Raw genomic sequence first — 25167 nt, 5'->3', positions numbered from 1 at the left:
TCACGTCTGTCTACCCATTCAGGGATGCAGACGTGAGGTTATGATTTTGCTGAATTATGCAAGTCTGCATACCCCTTCCGGGATGCAGGCGTGAAGTGGAATTATTTCCGAACCTTTGTGGCGCGCTGTACAACTTCAGCGGGCGTAAATTTTTGACAGGGCAATTGAAAATTTACATTTTTGTCTAGTATTCGCTACAGGTACAAATAAAGGTGGCATAAACCATTACATTAGTTTGACAATGAGATAACCTAATGCGTAATCGTTGTTGCTCTATTACATTGATTTACCACTACCGTAAATACAGCGCTCGAAACAAAAATGCGGAGAAAACATGGCGCTTGTTTAGCTATACATTCGTACACAGCGGTACCTATATACATTCAATAAGATCCTGTCAAATCAAGAAAGTACGCATCGTCTTATTACGTATATTAGCGCGTGGTGCTTCGTAACGCGGTCGGGTTATATTGTCACTCAGATTGACAGGGGAGTACTTGTTTTAGTGTATTTTAAACTTAAATAATAATTTTGGTAGGTTTTACTCCGAAAATTAAAATGTGTATTCTATGATAACATGCACAATGTCATTACTTATTAGAAATATGATGTTCCATCCTTCTTTTTTCGCTTTGAGCTTCTATTTTTGCAAGTTTTTTCCACGCATTTCCCCATGTTGCCAGTTCGGCGCCTAATCGCACATTGAGGTAAAGTACTGTCAACGTCGCTATATTAACAGTAACTTTGCGTCCCACTTTTTGAGCGCTGATGTTCAATCTACGGTAGTAGTAAATCTATGCTTTATTGGCAAAAAAATATGTAGGTAGGTATCGAGAATTGGAGATACTTTTAAAAAAAATCACCGTTGTATCACGTACCCGTAGGCTTAAGCAGATAAATATAAGATTGTCGATTAATCAAGTCTAGGGATGGGCTAGTTTATATCTGCAGATAAAATGTGACATGAATATAAACTGATTCTAAACTATGTACGTACCGTTTTTATCAATATCTTGATATGAATAGTATTGATTTTTTGTACTGAATATTATTATGAATATTCTTGGCTTTTTATGATTATTCTTGAGGTACTCGTATTTCGGTCTGATATAAAGAAAATCATACCAATTTAATGAAATCGAAAGCTTACATTGGAAAGCTTTTCATATCACCTTATAGCATGTTCCACCAATTCCGGAACCAGAGGTACAGATAATAGAATCGATAACAGTTTCCCATCACTATTAACTATTTCCACATACCCGTACAGAGTAAAGTTCGAGAACGGACGCGAGCACCAAACGCGTCCTATGAATATTATTTATGTAATAAATGAGAATACGGTATTATGATCTTGAGAATGAATTAAATAAGTCAATTGAATTGGAAAGCAAATCGTGTGACCGGAACGTCACCAACGGGAAACATAATCATATTTTAATCACTTTCTTAGCAAAGACTTTTAAGGAATTTCTTTGGGGAAATTAAGTACAGTCATGAGCAATATAATGTACCCACTTTAGGACTCTGTCGCACTAACATATTTGACATTTAGTGAGACTTACAGTTCAATTTGTCAACCCGATACCGACCCCGCCGGCGTGGTCGACGATTTCCCTCATTCAGCGCTTATCGCTATCGACCCACTAGGGTCGATTCATTCTTTTAAATATTTTTCCTCTCAGACGACGCCTTGAGCCGAGGTTCGCGCCCAACTGGGCACCCTCAGGCCTGTTGTCTTAAACGTTGTACCGGGTGAGAGCCTTCAGCGCTCCCCATTTGTCCGGCCAAGTAGTTAATGCCATCTGCGGCAAATCTACAATAAGTCAAAAAAAAAACTATTTGTCAAAAAAGTTAATGTGACATGGTACCAAAGTGTAACATATTAATACTCGTGACCGTAAATATTTAATTATACAAGTTTTCTACTAACCCCTATGGATGTGTTAATGTCTAAAATAAACATATTTTTAATTTTTAATTTAATTAGAGGAAACCCTGTCTTATGTTGCAGGCGCAAGCTTAGTGCTCAATTCATTCGGGCCAAAGTGCTTGGGATTGGGTTTGAATCGTAGACTTTATGAGATTGAATTTCATTGAAAATTCCACTTGACATGAACTCAGAATCATGGTTCGAATCATCCTCAAAGTTTTCGTTACGATGTCACTAACACACTGTAGGTAATATGTAATATGTATGGTAATATATAATTATGTTATAGTCTTAAAACCATTGATATATAATATACTCATCATCATCATCACCCATTAACGTCCCCACTGCTGGGGCACGGGGTGTGCGTTACCCCAGCAAGAAAGTATCTCCTAGAGTTATATGAGTGGAACGTATAGTTGGTGCCTTATCTGCTGTAAATGTGCCCCACATAAAAAATGTGTGCCCCCTGTCGTTTCGAAAAAAAATCGAAAAAACGATTCTTGCTGGGGTAACGTTTTTCTAGCAGGAAAATTCTAAACGAATGATCGGAGAGAGAAAAACTGTGCATGGCCAGATAGCTTATATGTGTGCCAAAATGTGCCCCCAAAAATAAAATCTGTGCCCCTTCAGATTTTCGAGATATTGCATTTCCTGCTGGAGTAACGTTTTGATGAATAGTATATCTCTAAAACCATTGCATGTGCCCCTGTAGAATAAACATACGCGAGTAGCTCTTAATGTGTGCCCCTTTGTGCCCCAATTAGATTTTAGAAAATATTTATAGTTTTCAAGTTATCGCGGTTTTATGAAAACCCGAAAAAACATCGCAGCGCCTAAATGAGACAAGGCATAACTTCGCTGAAAACTGTATTCGGTCTTTCTTGACGCTAATAATAACCATACAAAGTTTCAAAAATGTTCATGCATGCGTTTTTGAATAATCTTGCTAAAAGTAAAAACGATGGTGTCATAACTTTGACGGCAAAATACAAGGAACTGGCACAATCCCAGATGTGTAGGTGTAAACCAAAATCTTGTGCCTTTAGTCAAAAATATATGGTGAAAATATTGAGCTTCAAATGTTACGCATTAAGTAAATATAAACAAAAAACCAAAATATGTAAACAACGGCTGGTTATCCGACCAAATTTGAATGACTACTAAAAAGCGACGGATTCATACATATCGATGACCTTCTTTACTTTACTCACTAACCGGTTCACACGTGTTGTGCCTGAGTACACTGAAGTAGAAAAGTAATAACTAATAAAATAAAGTTTTTATTGGATTATATTTTAATAGCTGTTTCTATGACCTTACACATGATTAAGTACATTTATAAGAGCCATTTTCAAATAAAATGTACATGTGACTAACATGCTCAAAATCGTGACCAAACTGTTTTGTGACATACCTGTATTTTTATACTAATGTAAATAATAATTTCCACATCAACAAGCTGTTTCATTTATATAGTCACAAGGTGCATTTAATATATTTTTTAATTAGCCCTCAAAACTTTTGAACGCGACTGTAAGGACAACAGCTTAGGTATAATACGTCCAATAAAGAAGGTCCTCGTTAAGTATGAATCCGTCGCTTTTTAGTAGTCATTCAGATTTGGTCGGATAACCAGCCGTTGTTTACATATTTTGGTTTTTTGTTTATATTTACTTAATGCGTAACATTTGAAGCTCAATATTTTCACCATATATTTTTGACTAAAGGCACAAGATTTTGGTTTACACCTACACATCTGGGATTGTGCCAGTTCCTTGTATTTTGCCGTCAAAGTTATGACACCATCGTTTTTACTTTTAGCAAGATTATTCAAAAACGCATGCATGAACATTTTTGAAACTTTGTATGGTTATTATTAGCGTCAAGAAAGACCGAATACAGTTTTCAGCGAAGTTATGCCTTGTCTCATTTAGGCGCTGCGATGTTTTTTCGGGTTTTCATAAAACCGCGATAACTTGAAAACTATAAATATTTTCTAAAATCTAATTGGGGCACAAAGGGGCACACATTAAGAGCTACTCGCGTATGTTTATTCTACAGGGGCACATGCAATGGTTTTAGAGATATACTATTCATCAAAACGTTACTCCAGCAGGAAATGCAATATCTCGAAAATCTGAAGGGGCACAGATTTTATTTTTGGGGGCACATTTTGGCACACATATAAGCTATCTGGCCATGCACAGTTTTTCTCTCTCCGATCATTCGTTTAGAATTTTCCTGCTAGAAAAACGTTACCCCAGCAAGAATCGTTTTTTCGATTTTTTTTCGAAACGACAGGGGGCACACATTTTTTATGTGGGGCACATTTACAGCAGATAAGGCACCAACTATACGTTCCACTCATATAACTCTAGGAGATACTTTCTTGCTGGGGTAACGCACACGGGCACGGGCCTTCCCTATGGATGGGTAGGAAGATCGGGCCTTAAACCATCACGCGGGCCCAGTGCAGATTGATGGTTATTAACGACTGCCAATGCAGCCGAGACCAACGGCTTAACGTGCCTTCCGAAGCACGGAGGAGCTCGAGATGAAAACTTTTTTTTTTTGTGGTCACCCATCCAATGACCGGCCGTTGCGAAAGTTGCTTTACTTCAACAATCGCAGACCGAGCGCGTTAACCGTTGCGCCATCGAGCTCCTCAATATAATAGTATAATACTACTGAATGTCTTTTTAAATTAAATCCTTTTTTTATTGTTTCATTGTTTAAAACTCCATTTGGAATATAGAACAGAGCTTATGTGTATGTAGAAAAAGAAGATTATTCGCAATTTAAAGCCTGTAATTTTTGCCTCATGTGAAGATGATACGAATTTTTCTGTAAAATGTTATATTATACCTATGAAACGAGTCGTGTTAACGCGGTGACTCGGTGTAATGTTCTCCCTGGGGTCATGAAATCCCTCGTAAATTTCATTTGAGTGCTCGCTGAGATATCGATAGCGAGCCGTGAAAATATTACTTACACACTTTTAGATAGGTACTGGGATAAATGACCTAGGCAATCGAGATACTTCTTCGAAACGATTTTCCATGACAGGTTCCGTGGTCTAGTTTGAGGAGGTTCCGGGTTCAAATCCCTTTGGGGGACATATCACGAAAATCACTCGGAGATCCCTAGTTTGGTTAGGAAATTATAGGCTGATCACCAGATTGTCCGAAAGTAAGATGATCCGTGCGTCGGAAGGCACGTTAAGCCGTTGGTCCCGGTTACTACTTACTAATGTAATTTAGTAGTTACATGAGCCATGTCAGGGGCCTTTGGCGGCTCAATAGTAACCCTGTTACCAGGTTGATGGGGTTGGTAATCCACCTCACAACCCACACGATAGAAGAAGTCTTATGTTCTTCTTTGTCTTTGCTACCTTACGCGGATTACGCGGGATTGGCTTTCGGAGCGGAGAGTCGCCGTTCTATACGAAGTATTCCTCATTCTATGTCACAGTGACTACTATAAGGCGACCATATATGCAAATTCCTCGCATTCAAATGCAACAAAACGTAATTCCAACAACGGTAACAATGTTCGAACAATCGTACTGCGCCTACTGGCGTCGAGTGAGACGCATTGCGCTATTTAGTAGTACCGAAATGTTTTCACGAGCGCAATGTCAGCGCTAATACCGCAACCGTGCGGTATAACAAGTTGTACTGCATTTAGGAAACTAGAACTTTGAATAATACACATTTTTGAAGAATTTTGTAAGTGTATTTCACATAGCATCAGTTGTATAGTATACAGGATGTTAGTGATATCGTAACAAATACTGAGGCGGATCATTCAGACCATGATTCTGAGTTAATATCAAGTAGAATTTTCCGTAGCGAAATTTAAGTATTTTTTTAATAATTTCAATTATGTAATTATACTATTGCATTGGAAAATTCCACTTGATATTAACTGAGAATAATGAGCTGAATCACCTCCCTCAGTATTCGTTACGATGTCACTTTTTTTTTATTTAACCAAAAAAAAAATGTACATATAAATGGAATAATGCAGACATACCAATAAACCGTCTTGGGTTTGTCCTGGCATGCCATCGCTTCATTATATCTTGTTTTAGAAATTGGTTTAGGTACTTACTATTTTTAAACAGTGATGTGTTTTATTTCAACAGTTTTTCTTTAACTTTATTTCCATTGTTATTAATTATATTAGTTTTAAGACAACATATATGTCGTGTACATATGTATGTGTGCATGTAGATATGTGTTTGGTTACACCGCGTACAAGTACGTACATTCATGAGTAATATCTTGTAACCACTTTAGAACCCTGTCGCACTATCATATTTGACATTTAATGAGACTTACGGTTTAATTTGTCAAAAAAGTTAACGTGACATGGTTTCAAAGTGTATACATATTAGTACTCGTGACCGTACAGGTAGCCATACAAGTAGTGATTGTCGAAAAACTAAAAGAAATTATCTACATTGGTTTACCCGATCACTTGATATATAAGTACATAAGTAAAGTATATTGAATGTTACTAGTTACATAGACATTAAGAACGGCCTTCATAGGCTAATCCAGCCAACAGCTTCAAGAAACCTCACGGCACGATCCCCTTATCAACTAGACCGACAACCGTTGACCAATTAAAGCTTCCCAAGGCCAAAGAATAAGGAACATGATAGAGGCGTCTGTCGCATTGCCACTTGAATTGCAAATACCGCCGTATCTGCAAGTTCTGACCTTCGGACACGCCACCTCGTGATATCGCGCGCCTCACCGCTACTTCTAATTTAGATTTGGAGTGCTTTATTTTTTCTTTTAAAGCACTGGCCAGTTCTTTTATCGATTCTCTGATGTTTATTTAGTCTGTGATTTTGAAATTAGAATGTGATTATTGTCGCCTATGAATTATTATTTCTTAACTTAACATTCCAATTTTGTTCTATCGTGTGTGTTGTGAGGAGGATTACCAACCTTATCAACCCTGCTGTCAGAGTTATTATTGAGCCGCCAAAGGCCCCTGACATGGTTCAAGTAACGACTACTTACTTACATCGGTAAGTGTAACCGGGACCAACGGCTTAACGTGCCCTCCGAAGCACGGATCATCTTAATTTTTGGACAATCAGGTGATCAGCCTGCAATGTCCTAACCTATTTTTTTTTGACGTGACTTATTGTAGATTTGCCGCAGATGGTATCAACTACTTGGCCGGACAAATGGGGAGCGCTGAAGGCTCTCACCCGGTACTACGTTTAAGACAACAGGCCTGAAGGTGCCCAGTTGGGCGCGAATCTCGGCTCAGGGCGTCATCTGAGAGGAAAAATATTTGAAAGAATGAATCGACCCTGGCGGGTCGATAGCGATAAGCACTGATTGAGGGAAATCGTCAACCACGCCGGGGCGGGGTCGGTATCGGGGTCCTGAAGTATGTCCTAACCAAACCAGGGATCATAAAGTGATTTATGTGATTTGTCCCCACCGGGATTCGAACCTGGGACTCCATCCACGGAGGCCGTTAACATTCCAATGTGTACCCGCAAATTAAACTAGCAACATAACATAACACGACTATATCGCAATTGTGGTAGACAGTGGTACATTCATCGCAAGATGAATTTAGTACCCACGCCTTATCGAGTTTTCTGTAAGACCAATGTATAAGGCGGTGAGCCGTATTGCCGTCTATAATGGTCAACTATCTGAAATTAGCATAAACTCTAAACATACCTATATAGGTATATACCTACACTTACGTCCGTATTCCCAAATGGGGTACAATATTGTGGTTGGGCTACATTTAAATCATGTATCCACAAAGGATTTTCCTTGTGACAGACTGACATATTACCCATCTTATTGATATTAATTGTTTGTGGCACTTACTTTATGTGGGCATCCTTTATGCGTCAAACCATTTATCATTGTCTCCGAATCGATAAACTTGGAATCTTACTATAACTCGCTTGCTCGTTAGCAGTAGGTCAATAATGGAAAGTGTTCAAATATCAAACTGAAAAAGTCGAATGAAAGTTTTTTTTTTTAATTTTGAATATTTAATGGCGCCGATTCCTGCAGACAGCTCCTAATTACATTTTATGTTATACCTGTCATTTTTGAGAATATAATATTATGAGACGGATGATAAACAACTAAATAGTATCTAAAATGTATCTCGCTAGTATCCAACCCGTTTGACGTGTGCTGTCAACTTAATTATGTCGGGTTATTGGCCAATATATAAATTTGGGAAGGTTTTTAAAATTTCTGACTAAAATTGACGTGTGTTCCATAAATTTTATGCCTCTTGATTATCCGTCGCTTTCCTTTCCAACGGATAAGAAAATGACAGGTATAACTTAAAATAAAATTAGATGGTGTATACAGGAATCAGCACCATTTTATTGTTAGGAGAGCTTACAGTGTTAAGTACCCATCGGGAAACAAACCCAGACTTTCATATCGTGAGCGTGACCATAGCTGTGACTAATAGTACGGTCACGAGTACTAATATGTGTACACTTTGAAATCATGTCACATTAACTTTTTTGACAAATTAAACCGCAAGTCTCATTAATTGTCAAATATGATAGTGCGACAGGGTTCCAAAGTGGGTACTTGATATTGCTCGTGACTGTACAACACTACTTATACATAGATAATTACGTATTGAGGAATACTAAAATATTCCTTTTTATAATTCCAAATGAAATGCAAACAATTCCATTTGAAAACAGTTTTGAAATCCTCATCAAAATTAAATCTGGGCGCATTACTGCGTAATTTGACTGGTAAAGACTTGTTAATTTGTTTACATTCAACTAGGGAGCGGTTATAATGAGCGACGAGTATTGGTATAATAAAATATTAAAATTTCGACCGTCTTTTTGTTTTAAGTTTTGGTAGCAAATGCTCGGGGCGACACGAGTATATTATGACATTCTGATGTGATTTCCTTCAACAAAACGCCGATTTATTTTAATAAATTCAAATCCGCGCCAATTTCTTTAAAAAAATAGTACGTCTATTGCGAAGTTCAACACACACACAAACCACAAACAACAACACACAACAACAACAACCAAACAACACAACACCAAACACAACAATCAAATCCGAATGTAATTTTTCAAAACGCGGCGCTTACGACCTTTTTACTACAAGGCCACGATAAGTTTCGAACTTTCTTTTTAAAAAGTCATTAAATATATCTGCGTTGCGTCGCCGTACTCCTCTAACATGTTGCAGCCCTTTAAAGCCTACAAAAACTTACTTACCATCTCTTTTGCGGTAAAGCGAAACAATTCCCCATTCCGCTAGATAGGCGTTTTTTTCCCTCATTTACATAATTTAATTTGGACTCCCCTTTTTGCCCGGGGATAGGGTAATGTTGACAGTCTGCGTAAGGCATCGGTGATATAACCTTTAGACTCCTAATAACAATCGAATGGATGCTGCCGACGCTTCTGACAAGTAAGTCAGATCCCACTTTCGATTACGTTTCGACGTGCTTAGGATATTGAGTAAGCCAATCAGAACGCAGCGAATACTGTTTCCCTCACTTTACTTCAGCTAGGTGGTAGTGTCTATGCGAAAATTCAAATATTTGCCGCCTTATAAAAAACAGAAAACTAAATGTAATACGAGGTTTAAAATATAGTTCGTGCCACGAACGAACTCCACGTATTTTAATGGAACTAATTGAATAGTCATAATAATTCCGCGCACGAAAGACACTAGCAGCGCCGCGGACTTCTTTAGTGGCGCGGATTATATTTAAACTTCGAATTATTTATCTTTAAAACACGATACATAAGCAAATCGTCACGATTCGTCCAATGATTTTACAAGACTAAATTTATTTAAAAAGTAATGGAAGGGAAGGTAGAAGGAAAGAGAGGAAGGGGAAGATCAAGAGGAGCTTACATGGATCTAATTAAAGAGTAGGCGAATGTCGTGTAAAGAAGTTAAAGAAGGCAAGAATAGAGAATGTTACACCGGCAAGAGTGTGCCTCTTAAATTAACGCTGATGAATATCTTTATTGCTCGTTTTGTAATCAGGCGGCAGGCGTCTATCAGGTTGTACGTCGATGGGTAATGTTGACAGTCTGCGTAAGGAGTCCGCGAAGTTTAGTCAGATGGTTCTCTTTTTGCATTTCTGCGCTAAACTGCCATCATTTTTTGCTTTGATTATGTGTATTTATGGTTGGTTGAGATCGTTATTAGCGCGTTTTAAAGATTTTTTATTTTTTCCTAATAATCACGGGTTTTGACGATTTGGTAACGAGCGAATAATAAGTTAAAGAAGCTCATTTGGTAAAGAATAGGTAATAAGGACTTTTTGCTGACTAGTCACCGATTATGATGTTGGTCGAATTTCCCGACTAGTCGGCATCTAGTCGGCATATCTAATTATAATTTTTGGCTTTGCCCAACCAATTAGAGATTAGGGGCATGATTTTATGGATGTGCTTATGGAATGTTTGTTTTCTGGAAGAAATTTCGCTAGAGCAATAAGGCAGCACAATTGTACTGGATCCATGTATTATGTCTACTTGTTAAAATTAAGTTCTGTGCAGTAAAGTATATTTAGGTGTGTCTATATAAGTATATATTTTTTAACTGTTATTTTGTACTATCTATCCCGCTATGCTTTTATTAACTGGAAGAGATTGCTACCTTAAAAATGGCCGTCTGTTGTACTACCTAATTGATTATAATTGTTTATTTTTAATGTTTATTTTAAATGCAATAAAGAGTTTTTGTATTGCATTGCATTGCATTGCGTTGCGTTGCATTGTATTGCATTGTATTGTATTGTATTATTTTATTTGAGGTATAAGTAAAGCGACTCCAAATCTATTCATGTTGAACGAACATGTCCCTACTTGATCAGCTGATCGCGTTATAATATTTTTTATTCACTCTCAGCTCAGCCTCCGTGGTCTAGTGGTTAGAGCGTTAGGCTCACGATCTGGAGGTCCGGGTTCGATTCCCGATGGGGACATTGTCGAAATCACTTTGTGAGACTGTCCTTTGTTTGGTAAGGACTTTCAGGCTTGAATCACCTGATTGTCTGAAAAAGTAAGATGATTCAGTGCTTCGGAGGGCACTTTAAGCCGTTGGCCCCGGCTATTAGCCGTAAAAACACCTCCACCAACCCGTATTGGAGCAGCGTGGTGGAGTATGCTCCATACCCCCTCCGGTTGATTGAGGGGAGGTCTGTGCCCAGCAGTGGGACGTATATAGGCTGTATAAGTTATGTTATTCACTCTCAGTCCAAAGGAAAAGTGAACTACAAAATCACGGTATAAAATACTCATATGTTTGAAATCCTACCAACAAACCAGCTACTAATTTACATTTATCATTCTATTTTACGTATCTACCCCACAAAGTCATATCTGACCTATATAAACAGTTGAATTAATCCGGTATTATCCGGTTATATTCGGTACAGTGGCCAAGCGTGAACCGTTATGCTAATCTATCCCATAATCACTATAATAGATTCCTCCCAGTGGTATAACTTATTCATATTCGCATATAGAGTATTAGTTCATATTTGAATGGACATCGTGAATTTCTAATTTACTTGAAATGACAATAAATATGTGTCAAATGAAAAAGTGCTGGAAAGAGTGGAAGAAAAGAGAACCATATTGAAGACTATAGAGAACTGGAGAGGAAATATGATTGGTCACCTGATACGACACGATTCATTTATAACAAACATTATAGAAGGAAAAATTGAAGGGAAGAGAGGAAGGGGTAGACCTAGGATAACATTTATGAAACAAATAAAAGAGAAGGTGCAGGTCGTGTCGTATCGGGACGTGAAGGTTTTGGCGGGAAGAAGAGAGGAATGGCGGTTACTCCACCGACAAGAGCGCAGCTCTTAAATAGAGAGAGAGACAATAAATATAATCTAGACGACGGCAGGCATTTCATCCTTATGTTGTAGATATGTCGTGGTCAGATCTTAGAATTGATCAATTTCATGATGTGCTCGATCATTTCATGAAATGGACATCATTGGCCACATCATGATGTAGATTGGCCAGATCAATGAACACAAAATGTTTAACGATATGAGCAACTAAATTCATGATTACTTCATGATATGGCCAAACGTTGATTGATTTCTATTTTCTTTGTCTGTGGCTACATCGTTCAGAAACGATGATTCTGCCAATGTCAAGGTTCAAGAGAAAATACTTAACATTAAAATATAATTTTGATCGGTCAAATTAAAATAATCGGTGGATAGTCCAATGGTGAAGATTGAACCTAGAAAATAACAACACAATTTGTTAGTATAACATTACAAATCCTTGAAATATCATTAAACATTGACGTTTCAAAGATATGATCAACTTAAGTTGGCCATTTCTTGTCAACTCAAATTTATTGATTTGGATTTTAAAAGGAATTTTGGTCTTACTATGGTATAAGAAGACCAGGTAAGCACAATCCTAGCTAGCCCATTGATGACGCAAGTGTTACCACTGTGTTACCATGAAATTGCTATCTCCAACATTCCAAAGACGTAATTTTTATTATTGAAAATTAAGTGAATTACTAACTGAATGTATTTATTTTCTATTACTTGTCACATAAACAAAAATCATTAAAACTGTAAGTAAATCTTTTGCTAAAAGTTCAAAATTTACTTGCAAAGTAAATATAAAAAACATTGGTCGTGGGTAATTTATTTTTTACGAAATGGCAACACAGGGTGGGATGATGTCAGCTGGGCTAACCTTGAAATGTTAGCTGTCAGTTTTGAGCATACCTGGTTCCTTACGACCACGTGGCATTGACTATTTGGCCAGGTTTATACAACTGCATACTATACTGGTCAAGTGAAATAGGGCCTCTATTCATACCCAGTCAAATATGTACATGCACTTTATGAGCTAATAAAAGTAAATTAATTAAATGTTAATCAGCTATTGTCCATGTTATAGCGTAATGAATACACTGTCGGCAATTTGTATGCGAATATTTAGCTTGATTCCCCAACGTGTCGTATTAATGAGTTTATAAACGATTCGTTAGTGCTATATAACCAAAATTCCAGGGTAAATTAGTAGATTTTTTTTGGCGTGTCTTGTTGTAGATTTAAGCTAGACATAAAATACTGTTATATAATTTAGTCTTCTTCTATCGTGTAGGTTATGAGGTGATTTACCAACCCCATCAACCCTGGTGTCAGGGTTACTATTGAGCCGCCAAAGTCCCCTACAACTCATGTAACGACTACGTACTTACATCAGTAAGTAGTAACCGGGACCAATGGCTTAACGTGCCTTGTGAAGCACGGATCGTCTGCACGGACAATCAGGTGATCAGCCTGTAATGTCCTAAGCAAACTGGGAATCATAAAGTGATTTTTGTGATATGTCCCTGGGAACGCTCAACCACTGGACCACGGAGGCCGTTCTAGATTTGTCGATCTTTACAGAGACTGTATTCATCAAATATTAAATTTTGCCAGCAGTGTGTTGACAGAGGCAAATCAAACACTCTGGTTCGGATCGCCGATATTCGATACAGCAGAAAACTATGAAAACAACATCGTGTTTCATATTGAAATAAATTTCTTGTTTACTATGTTCGCTCGGAACGATGGTGCAGTGTCAGGAGAATATTGGATAAAACCCGAACATTTTTGCTGGTATATTTTAGAAAATATTGCAAAATGTTTCATGCATATCTTGGACGGAAAGAAAAGGTTATATTTTCCTTGTTGTCGCGAACTAAGGGAGTTTGTGGACTTAAAAAAGAAAGGAACACACGAAACCGTAGGAGTACACGTCTTTCCCTCAGCGATACAGCTTCCGATGTGGTAATAGTTTTACAGCCAGTTACGTAATACGTACTTAATTTTTGACGTTCAAAAAGCGCTAACTATGTAAGCCAATTTTGAAGAATAAATATTTTTGAATTTTTGAATATCGAATTTGTGTTTCGATTTTTTGTTGATATGGCATCTTGTAGATAGGTATGTCCCAGATGACGACTTCTGAGGTGATGGATACATACGTATAGTCTATAACGATAAACATGTTTTTTTTTAATGTGACTTATTGTAAACTCAGTATTATTAGGTGTTGTGGTCTTGTTGTGTTGTGGGCTTGCTTCTTAATCGGGGAACGCCGGTTCACCTGCTACCGGACTTGTACCAAAGAGTTATTAATGTATCTTAAGTGCAGTTTTTACTAACAAAGTTGGCTCAACGGCTCAACCATTATAGACGGCGATACTGCTCATCACCTATCTCGTTGATCTAACAGAAAGCTCCGTGAAGTATGGGTACTTAGTTCATCTTGCGATGGATGTATCTCTGACTACTGATGTTATGGGTCGGTTTTACGATAAACATAGAGCATGTTAAGCTGTTGAAGCGTTAAATGACCCATGACCGACTGCCTTTTTAATAATATGATACCATTTGAAGAGTTCGGCCATCGACCTTATTCACAACGTGAAGTACAAAACTCATCAAAAGTGGCAGCAAGCTATTTTTTAATAAATTGTACTTCTGCCACTTCTTTAGGGATTTAGATGTGAGTTTATTTATCTTCTGGATCCACTTTCAAATATAATGGCCTACGCTCGCTATGTCTGTATCTGCCTTTACGTGAACAATTTCCTCGCAGCGACAAATTATGCTCACAATCCACCTTGATTGAGATTTTATCTGAACAAGATTAACCGGCTAAATAAGATTCCACAGAGATATAAAGCTGCACTTGGCATCGAGGCTCCTCGCCGTTTGGCAGGCCTAACTTGGCATATTTCGGGACGCTTGCCAGCTGTTATTAGCTCGCATGTCTGAAGAGGCAACGTTGGAAATATTACTTTATAAAGAATTTTTATTCGGTTTCATTTCGTTTATTAATTGACTTCATGTTTGTGTTGTGGGCTTTTGTTCAATTGCTCGGGGCAAACAATAGTTGCGCATGTTAATATTTTATTGGTAACGGAACTCACATTGTAAAAATACCCGTAACAAGTTTCAAAATGGCCTCATTAGCGCGTTAGTTCCAATCGCTTTGTGACCCTCAGTTTTGGTTAGGACATTGCAGGCTGATGAATTGTACCTACTTTTTTGGCAATAAATTAATTATTATTATTATTATGAGGTTGGTCATCCACCTCACAACCCACACGATAGTAGAAAAAATTGAATGATGATCACCCGACTGTCTGAAAGTTAGATGATCCGTGTTTTAGTCGGCAAGTTAAACAGTCTGTCCCAGCTACTATTTACTTAAGTAAGTACGCTATTTTCTGGACATCACTTCGTGTTTCAGCAGGACTTTGTGTCTGCACACAAAACAAAGGCCACTCAATGACGATGTTGTGTTTGTGGGAGACACGAATTCCGTGCCTCACTTAGCAGGGTCCACAGAATACGAGCGTCGTGCCTCGCGACGCGGCTTATGCTGGATGAGGCCCTTATATAAAGGACACCACCACCATTGTTGGCCAGTCCATACATTGGATTACAATTTTGCTTAATGTTTACTGTCTATTTATTTGTACTCTCTTGTGTAAGTTGTTTTTATTACGTGTTTTGATTGTAAGTTATGTTATTCCGGGCTTTTGTTTGTTTCTGTGTATATTATACACGTTTCTTTCTTTGTGTATGTAGTAAATAGTTTATGTATCTTCTGTTCGGAAAAAAGACAATTAAACTCTATTGATGCGAGAGGAACTCGGTCAACATGTAATTAAGAAGAGAGCAACATTGGCCTGTGGAAATTTCAATCAGAAATTTCCGTTACATTCAGTGCCCCGGAACAAAAGCTACTCGACGCCGGTAGTAGGGCGGCGAGGTTACAATATACTAGGGAAGAGATGCTGAAATGCTGTAGAGATTGTAAGGCATAAAGTATATTAGGGTAGTTTTCAACTAGTCAAAGTTATTTTTTACTAAACGTCAAAACACGAAATTACTATGAAATTTGTATGAAAACGTGACAAAATGGTGCACTTATTATTTATTTTTTTATTTAAATTTATAAAAAGGTTAAATATATTTTCTGAACGAAAATGATCCGTGCTTCAGAGGCCACATTAAGCAGTTGGTCCCGACTACTATTTACTGAGTAAGTATGTAGGCGTTACGTGAGTCACGTCAGGGGCTTTTGGCGTCTCAATAGTAAATCTGACACCACACGAGAGATGAAGAAGAAGATTAGGATAAAATGAATGTGATCAGATGAATGATAAAAATGTGCCTGCAAGTTGTTTCTGGAACTCAAATAGGTGACATCTGAAAAGCAATTCGGTTACAAGGAAAAACGTTACACGGATCCTAAAACAATTTCGAGATTTTTTTCTAATTAACTTTACTTCTCTATTTTTAGCTCTCAAATCAGCCGGACGGTGTTTATTTTAGCAATAAGTAATCGTGTATTTATTTGACCTTCATGTGACCTCTAAAGGTAGTCTGTTTACCCAAATTGTCCCACCGGGGTAAGCAGAGACTATGGATTCGTCTCGACTATGGAACGTCAAACAAAATGTCAAATGAAATTATCGTGAAGCTCCTACAATAATAACTTGTGGTAATACAGTCTCGATATCTGAGAGATATCGTTTATACCTAAGATACCTAATATCTTTAAGATTAAAAAAATATTTAATCTAGATAAACTGTTTGATATCTAATCGTCATATATATGTGAGGGGTGCATTGTAGGCGTTGTAGGTAAGCTAGTAATCTATCCCTCCGTCTATAGAATTTAATATAATTATTTATTTTTATACAGGGTGTTAGTGACATGACAAATACAATACCATGATAACAAAACATAGCATCACACGACTGTATGCCTGTATCTTGAAGGGGTTGGCAGAAGTATAGAGTATATACACCACGCCAGCTATGTTAAGTCCCATGTAACAGGCGGCAAGCCTATTTCCATTAACTAACTAATTAAATGGTGTCTGTAAAAATATACATGGAAACAGATAAAACTAATGTAATGTATATTGTAAGTACGCGTGAGTGAGACGCGAACGGACGCGGGAGTATTGCGATCGGATACCATTGTCTGAGGCATTGTTTCTGTATTGTGTAGCTGATTGCTTTCTCGTTACCGCTTTTAGTATGAGAGCCAACAACTGGGCCTTTTTTGCTTTTATTTCGATCTGTATGCTAACGTATAACGAAGTATGTAAAAATAACGTCGACATCTTCCACGAAACCCTCACCAACTATAAATATAAAATTACAAATATTGTTTAAATTCACTCAATTTCCTATAATTTTACTTTATATTATATACTTTTTATCCAATTTTTTCTTCTCTATCTTCTAGCTTTAAGTTAACTCAAACACGTGTGCGTGTTGTTTTATTATTTGTTTAAAACTAACTTAATGTTGTATACGCCTGTAATCGTATAACATACGGTCATTGTCCGTTGAATTTTATTCATGTAATTTTTATGTATATACCGATGGTGTATCTTAAATAAATAAATAAATAAATAGATCTGCGTTGTTAAATTGAGACATAGAGTGAGAAACAATGTGATAACCGAGAGATGTGATGTAAAATACAATTATAGTGACTAAGATCGTAGAGCGGATGAAAGATAATAGGATTACGAACGTAGTATATCTGGGATAGACATTTAGGAGTCGCCTTCGCCGGACACGGCTTGGACGCGATGATGATGATGATGTTATAAAGCGAAGGCTGATGGTAGGGCTGGCAGAGGAGGACCTAGTATGACGTACGCTGTCCATATTGGAGATTCTATGTCCTTAGAAAAGGTTCAGTACGATCCATTCTGAACCGGCGTGCGTGTATGAAACGGTTGATGAATGTGGAAGAAGCAAGAGAAGTGCGTCAGGATCGAAGCAAATGGAATTCTCTCTGCTTACCGCGGTGGGAGATAGGCGTGAGTTTATGTAAGTTCTACGGATGACTTCTGATTGTGAACATAACGATAGGATGGGCGTGAGTTGTGTGTTTGTGTTTGTTTAAACACATACAGTGTTTTAGTGACATTGGAACGAATACTGATGATTCAGACCATGATTTTGTGTTAATGTCAAGTGGAATGTCCGTCGCAAAAATATATACATACATACATACATAAACTCACGCCTATTTCCCACCAGGGTAAGCAGAGACTATAGAATTCCATTTGCTTCGATCCTGACACACTTCTCTTGCTTCCTCCACATTCATCAATCGCTTCATACACGCACGCCGGTTCAGAGTAGATCGTATTGAACCTTTTCTAAGGACATCTCCAATAAAAAAAATATATATAATTGAAAATAATTGGGGGGTGAGGTAAACCTAGCTCAGGTTTTGCTAGCGGGAAGTTGCCGTTCTGTACTTAGTATTATTCCTTATTCTATGTTGGAAGGTAAGACAGGCAGACCAGTCAAATCTTCAAGTTAGGTAAGTGGCTCTGTGACAACGGGGTAACCCTAGGGACTTAGGGTTTGTCTTGTATTTATGTGGTTTTGTGTTTGTGGTGTGGTAGTGTATGTGGTTTGTCTTACTGTATACAGGGTGTTAGTGACATCGTAACGAATACTCAGGGGAATGATTCAGACCATGATTCTGAGTTAATATCAAGTGGAATTTTCCGTCGCAAAATTCATAATTTGTTTTTAATTATTTTCAATTGTATACTTCTGCGATAAAAAATTACACTTGATATTAACCCTGAGTAATCAGCTGAATCATCCCTCTCAGTATTCCTTACCCATACAATAGCCATACAAGTAGGTATGGGTGTTAGTGACACCGTAACGATTACTGAGGGGGATGATTCAGCTGATTACTCTGAGTTGGTATCAAGTGGAATTTCCTGTCGGAAAATTCATGAAAATTTCAGAGTTTTTTTAATTATTTTCCGTTTCATACTTTTGCGACGGAAAATTCCACTTGATATCATCTAAGAATCATGGCCTGAATTATCCCTCAAAGTTTTCGTTACGATGTCACTAACACCCTGTATAATATTATGTATATTACAAACTCCATTAGTTTATTGTTGTAACCCCCTTTTGAGCCATTTCACCCTGAGTGAATCAACCCTACATTCCTCTGCGAATGGGCGCGTTGAAATGTTATTTTCGAGTGCCACAAACTATTTCCGTGGTGACAACTATATTTGCTAGGGTTCGAAATCGATTTGAAACATCGGTGTTGGAAAAGGGTATAGCGAGGTAAGGAAGACGAAATGGCCCCCATGGCCCATGACGGAATTATCATTTGTATTGGTATTGGCACTCTAAAAGAATACGAAATGTAAGGTCGTTGACCCCTGACCTTGACCTGTCTTTGAGATATTCGAGAAAGTTCGTACGCGCGCCGAGTTTTTTCAAATTTTTTTTTCCGAAAAACTATAAAAGCTAGAAGGATGGGACCAATTGCGTATAATTAGGGATACTTTGAAAAATATTCTGTATTTTTTTCAGAGTTCTGGTGAAATGACAACTGTGCAAAATAATTAAACAAAATATAAATATATTTTTTTTGTACTGTTCTATTATGTTTACCGCGCCAAAAAAAATATATAATACTCTTTGATTTATATACTTACACCACACAAAAACTGATCAAAATCAAAGAGGCGCTTCTTGAGTAATTATGAATTTACTTAGTGTGCGTACGGCTGGTAGGAACTAATTAAAGAGGTCGTTTTTAGATTAATTATTATAATTACATGTTAAACAGAATTTTAATCATCATCATCACTATTTTCATTTATTACAACATTGATTGCATCATTTGAAAATATTTTCGACAGAATTTCAGCAGGACGTAAAATGCGAGATAGATATCTCGCATGAGCTAAATAATATAATTATTACACTTGCGATATATGAAAATCGACTTGCGAAAATCGTATTTTGGGCAAAAGAAAACCCATTTATGCAAACTGTTTACAATCTGTACTACGAACGGGTTTATAGTTGATTTTGCTGGGCCAATTTATGGTACGGAAAATGATGCCACTATTATGAAGAAAGTGCTACAGGATGCTAAACTTAAAACTCTAGTTCGTAGTACAAATTGTAAACGGTTTGCATAAATGGGTTTTCTTTTGCCCAAAATACGATTTTCGCAAGTCGATTTTCATATGCCGCAAGTGTAATAATTATATTACTTAGCTCATGCGAGATATCTATCTCGCATTTTACGTCCTGCTGAAATTCTGTCGAAAATATTTTCAAATGATGCAGTCAATGTTGTAATAAATGAAAACAGTGATGATGATGATTAAAATTATGTTTAACATGTAATTATAATAATTAATCTAAAAACGACCTCTTTAATTAGTTCCTACCAGCCGTACGCACACTAAGTAAATTCATAATTACTCAAGAAGCGCCTCTTTGATTTTGATCAGTTTTTGTGTGGTGTAAGTATATAAATCAAAGAGTATTATATATTTTTTTTGGCGCGGTAAACATAATAGAACAGTACTAAAAAAATATATTTATATTTTGTTTAATTATTTTGCACAGTTGTCATTTCACCAGAACTCTGAAAAAAATTCAGAATATTTTTCAAAGTATCCCTAATTATACGCAATTGGTCCCATCCTTCTAGCTTTTATAGTTTTTCGGAAAAAAAATTTTGAAAAAACTCGGCGCGCGTACGAACTTTCTCGAATATCTCAAAGACAGGTCAAGGTCAGGGGTCAACGACCTTACATTTCGTATTCTTTTAGAGTGCCAATACCAGTACAAATGATAATTCCGTCATGGGCCATGGGGGCCATTTCGTCTTCCTTACCTCGCTATACCCTTTGACTAGTAATTACTTATTTTTAAAGGCAAACTCATTTATTTTCTGCGGCCATAACATTTTTCAAAGTAGTAATTATTTTTTTAAGTATTGTTGAAGAAAATCAATCACATCAAAATTTTCTCTGTAGGGTGACGGTTTAGAACAATTAATTACGCTGTATTTTTAGCCCGAGCTAAAAATAACTTATTAATTAAAGTTCTTGTGTTTGATAAAGTCTAAATTTAGCTTGCCGACGTCATGGACTACAACTTTGTTTGGTTGTTTTAAGTTTGGAAGAAGTAAGACTTAAATTGAATTTATGTATCCGTACTTTTGCAGTTAATTAAGAAGGTTATTTTAAGAATTCGTCGTACCTATTACACATACATACACAAATTCACGCCTATTTCCTACCGGCGTAAGCAGAGACTATGGAATTCTATTTGGGTGAATCTCAAAATGTGTCAAGTTTGGTGGCGACTGTCATATAATTTTTTCGTGAAAAATTGGGGAAATTGGGAATTGAAAAATTCCTTTTTAATGTCGGAACCGAGGATCCTTTTGGATCTTTTTCATGTCGGAACCCAATTTTTCACGAAAAAATAATATGAAATTTCGTCACCAAACTTGAAATTTTGAGATTTACCCATTTGCTCCGATCCTGACATACTACTCTTTCTTCTTCCACATTCATCAATCGTTTCATACGTACACAAGTAAAAACCTTATGAGAGGAGGTATTGGATAATTTGGTGTTGAAGAAGGATGGAAAGAATAAGTTGCACAGAAAAGGTTACTAATGAAGAAGCTAGTAGGAGTAAGGGAAAGGACAGAAGTATTGAGAATCATTGAAGACAGAAGAGGCAAGATGATTGGACACTTAATACTCGTAAGACACGACGAATTTATTAAAAACGTCATAGAAACGAAGATAGAAGGAAAGAGAGGAAAGGGAAGACCAAGAAGACCGTACATGGAACAGATTAAAGAGAAGGCGAACGTCGTGTCTTATAAGGAAGTCAAAGAATTGGCCCTTGATAGTCAAGAATGGAGAATGCTACACTGACAATAGCGTGGCTTTTAAATTGATGATGATGATTAGTCATAGTGATGTTCAGAAGATAGCCGTGGTCGTATGCCGTATTAAGTGAACTCTTAGGGCTGATTGTTTGTTTCTTGTCCGGTAAGAACTGGTTTGAAGTTGTCTTCCGACTACTTTTGGGTCTACCTATACCTACTTTGTTACTTGGAATTCGAGTTTATGTATGTATGTAGTTTTCCATAGCAACACTGACCTTTGAGTACGAATTTCTTTTTTCTAATAAAAAATGGTTACATTAATGTTTTTCGAGCTGTTCCATTGTCCCCTATTGTGTTTTATGATGAATTGTCAAGTTCCACTGAAGGAAAAATAAATCGGAGATTTTTTTGTCAGAAAATAATTCGTCATCGCCACTTGGCGGAGCTGTGATTTGAACGGTTTTTGTTAGTAGGTACATTATTAATTCGAATTTTAGCAAGTGTTGGTCGATAGTGTTTGCAAATTACAAATATTTTTGTTCGCAACACTTAAACTTCTATTTTTACAAATGCAGCGTTGTCCCAAAATCAAGTTACATTTACAAAACATTTACAATAACACACTAAATAAAATAAATAGATAAATAACATTTTCTTGCTATAATTAATATGGTCAATTTGGTACATTTCAGGTGGTGATTGTGGGAGCGGGTGTAGTGGCGGTATGCGCGTGGTGTTAGCAGCCCTGACGGCGCTGGCGGCGCGCGCGCTGGCCAGCCCGCACGAGCACCGCGCGCGCCACCATGCGCCCGACCACCCGCCGCACTTCCCCGCGCCCGCGCCGCCGCAGCCTTACCGCGGCCACGGCGAGGCCGTCCGCTACAACCCCGAGCTCGACACCATCCTCCCCAGACTCGAGGAACACGAAACATCCTCCAAACGCGCCAAGATCGAGGACGAAACCTCCTCCAAGAGAGCCAAATACGATGAGAGGTTCTACTCTAACCACGAACGAGCTGAGGACGTACTCATGGCCGACGAGCCACATCTAGGACCAGAGGACGACGATCCCCTCGTCGTCCGCACCAGGAAAGGAAGGGTCCGAGGCATCACCCTCACCGCTGCGACGGGAAAAAAAGTCGATGCGTGGTTCGGCATCCCGTACGCTCAGAAACCCCTCGGCGACCTAAGGTTCAGGCATCCTAGACCTATCGACAGCTGGGGAGACGAGGTACTGAATACAACGACACTGCCACACTCGTGCGTCCAAATTGTAGATACCGTGTTTGGAGATTTCCCCGGCGCGATGATGTGGAATCCCAACACAGATATGCAGGAAGACTGTCTCTATATAAACATAGTTGTTCCGAAGCCGCGACCCAAGAATGCGGCGGTCATGCTGTGGGTGTTTGGCGGCGGATTCTATTCCGGCACCGCCACCTTAGATATATACGATCCTAAGATATTGGTTTCTGAAGAGAAAGTAGTGTACGTCTCTATGCAGTATAGAGTTGCGTCACTTGGATTCTTATTCTTTGACACTCCAGACGTTCCAGGAAACGCTGGATTGTTCGATCAATTAATGGCTTTACAGTGGGTGAAAGACAATATTGCATACTTTGGAGGTAATCCACATAATATAACATTATTCGGAGAATCAGCCGGTGCGGCGTCTGTATCCCTACATCTCCTGTCACCGTTATCTAGAAACTTGTTTTCTCAAGCGATAATGCAGTCCGGAGCAGCCACAGTTCCTTGGGCCATTATATCGAGAGAAGAGAGTATCCTGCGAGGAATACGCTTGGCAGAAGCTGTTCACTGCCCTTATTCTAGAAAGGACATGGGTCCGATGATAGAGTGTTTACGTAAGAAAACCCCCGAAGAGCTGGTTAATAACGAATGGGGGACTTTAGGAATTTGTGAATTTCCATTTGTCCCAATCATTGATGGTTCATTCTTAGATGAGATGCCTTCTCGGTCCTTAGCTCACCAGAATTTCAAACGCACCAACCTTCTAATGGGATCGAACACTGAAGAAGGTTATTACTTTATCCTTTACTACTTAACAGAACTATTTCCTAAAGAAGAAAACGTAGGTATATCTAGAGAGCAGTTCATGCAAGCTGTGAAAGAGCTGAATCCTTATGTGAATGACATAGTTCGACAAGCAATAGTGTACGAATACACAGATTGGTTGAACCCGAACGATCCTGTGAAGAATAGAAATGCTTTGGACAAGATGGTTGGTGATTACCACTTTACTTGTAGTGTGAATGAGTTCTCCCACCGATATGCTGAAACGGGGAACAACGTGTACACTTATTACTATAAGCATCGCAGTAAGAACAACCCCTGGCCATCGTGGACAGGCGTGTTGCACGCTGATGAGATCAACTATGTGTTCGGAGAACCTTTGAATCCTGGAAAGAACTATTCCCCCGAAGAGGTGGAGTTTAGCAAACGTATTATGAGATACTGGTCCAACTTTGCTAGGACTGGGTATGTATTATTTATTTATTATAATGATTATATCAGTATAGTAAGAGCAAATTATCAAAATATCCGTAATGGGGGTCTAACTAGCTGTAAAAAAAAACATACAAATGCATAAATCAACAAGATTAAGTTTTTATACTAAAATTGTCCTTTTAATTCGAATCAGATATAAGCCAAATATATAGGATATATCTCAACAAGAATTCTCCTTAAGCAAGATAAAATATTTTTTTTAACAAAAAACACCGACTTCAAACGCAAAAGTAAAAATCAATAAAATATACGGTCGAATTGAGAACCTCCTCCTTTTTTGAAGTCGGTAAAAATATATTCCATCATCTATTTTTTCCTTTCTTCCCTTGTTAAAGACCCTCATGTGTAATTTCAGGAATCCTTCCCTGAACCCTGACGGTGAGCTGACGAAGGTGGTGTGGCCTCTGCACACGGCCAATGGGAGGGAGTACCTGTCCCTTGCTATCAACTCCACCGAGGTGGGGCGCGGTGTGCGCGTAAAGGAGTGCGCCTTCTGGCAGAAGTATCTGCCGCAACTTATTGCTGCTACTAGTAAGTGTTTTGCCGTCATATCCCAGTACATCCATGACTTAGGCCACATAGAAGCAATTCATCCAAAAAAGCAATATTGCTATTTGAAAATTTGAATTGCAAATATTCTTTTTAGAACCCGTGGTAGCCCAGTTGGTAGAACGCTCGCGTCTCACTTTGAAGCCGCAGGTTTAAATCCAGCACACGCCTAAACCAATGTTTGTCGAATTTGTTTTCGAAATTCATGTTTGGATCATCACATTAATATCACCTGATCAGCGATGAAAGAAAACATCGTGAGGAAACCCACGTTCCCGAGACATGCATTTTTGGAGGTATGTGACCTAACCTGTATTGGGCTGTTTTTCCCTTTGTGGGTTGGAGGGCATACAGGCAGTCACTT

The 25167-nt window shown here is 38.0% G+C and overlaps 1 protein-coding gene across 1 annotated transcript in view; it reads left to right on the top strand.

Annotated features, from left to right (window-relative positions):
- LOC126382084 (acetylcholinesterase-like) overlaps positions 1–25167 on the top strand; it is an 83090-nt gene that overhangs the window by 53919 nt on the left and 4004 nt on the right. The window contains exons 3-4 of the mRNA XM_050031808.1: positions 22418–24224; positions 24610–24785. Of these exons, the coding sequence (XP_049887765.1) occupies positions 22450–24224; positions 24610–24785 (1951 nt within the window). The 5' untranslated portion in view covers positions 22418–22449. The remainder of the gene's footprint in view (positions 1–22417; positions 24225–24609; positions 24786–25167) is intronic.

Source organism: Pectinophora gossypiella, chromosome 3 (assembly GCF_024362695.1).
Source record: "Pectinophora gossypiella chromosome 3, ilPecGoss1.1, whole genome shotgun sequence".
Classification (NCBI taxonomy): Eukaryota; Metazoa; Arthropoda; class Insecta; order Lepidoptera; family Gelechiidae; genus Pectinophora; species Pectinophora gossypiella.
The sequence above is the reverse complement of the archived record's forward strand: the minus strand, read 5'-3'. Positions and strand labels throughout refer to the sequence as shown.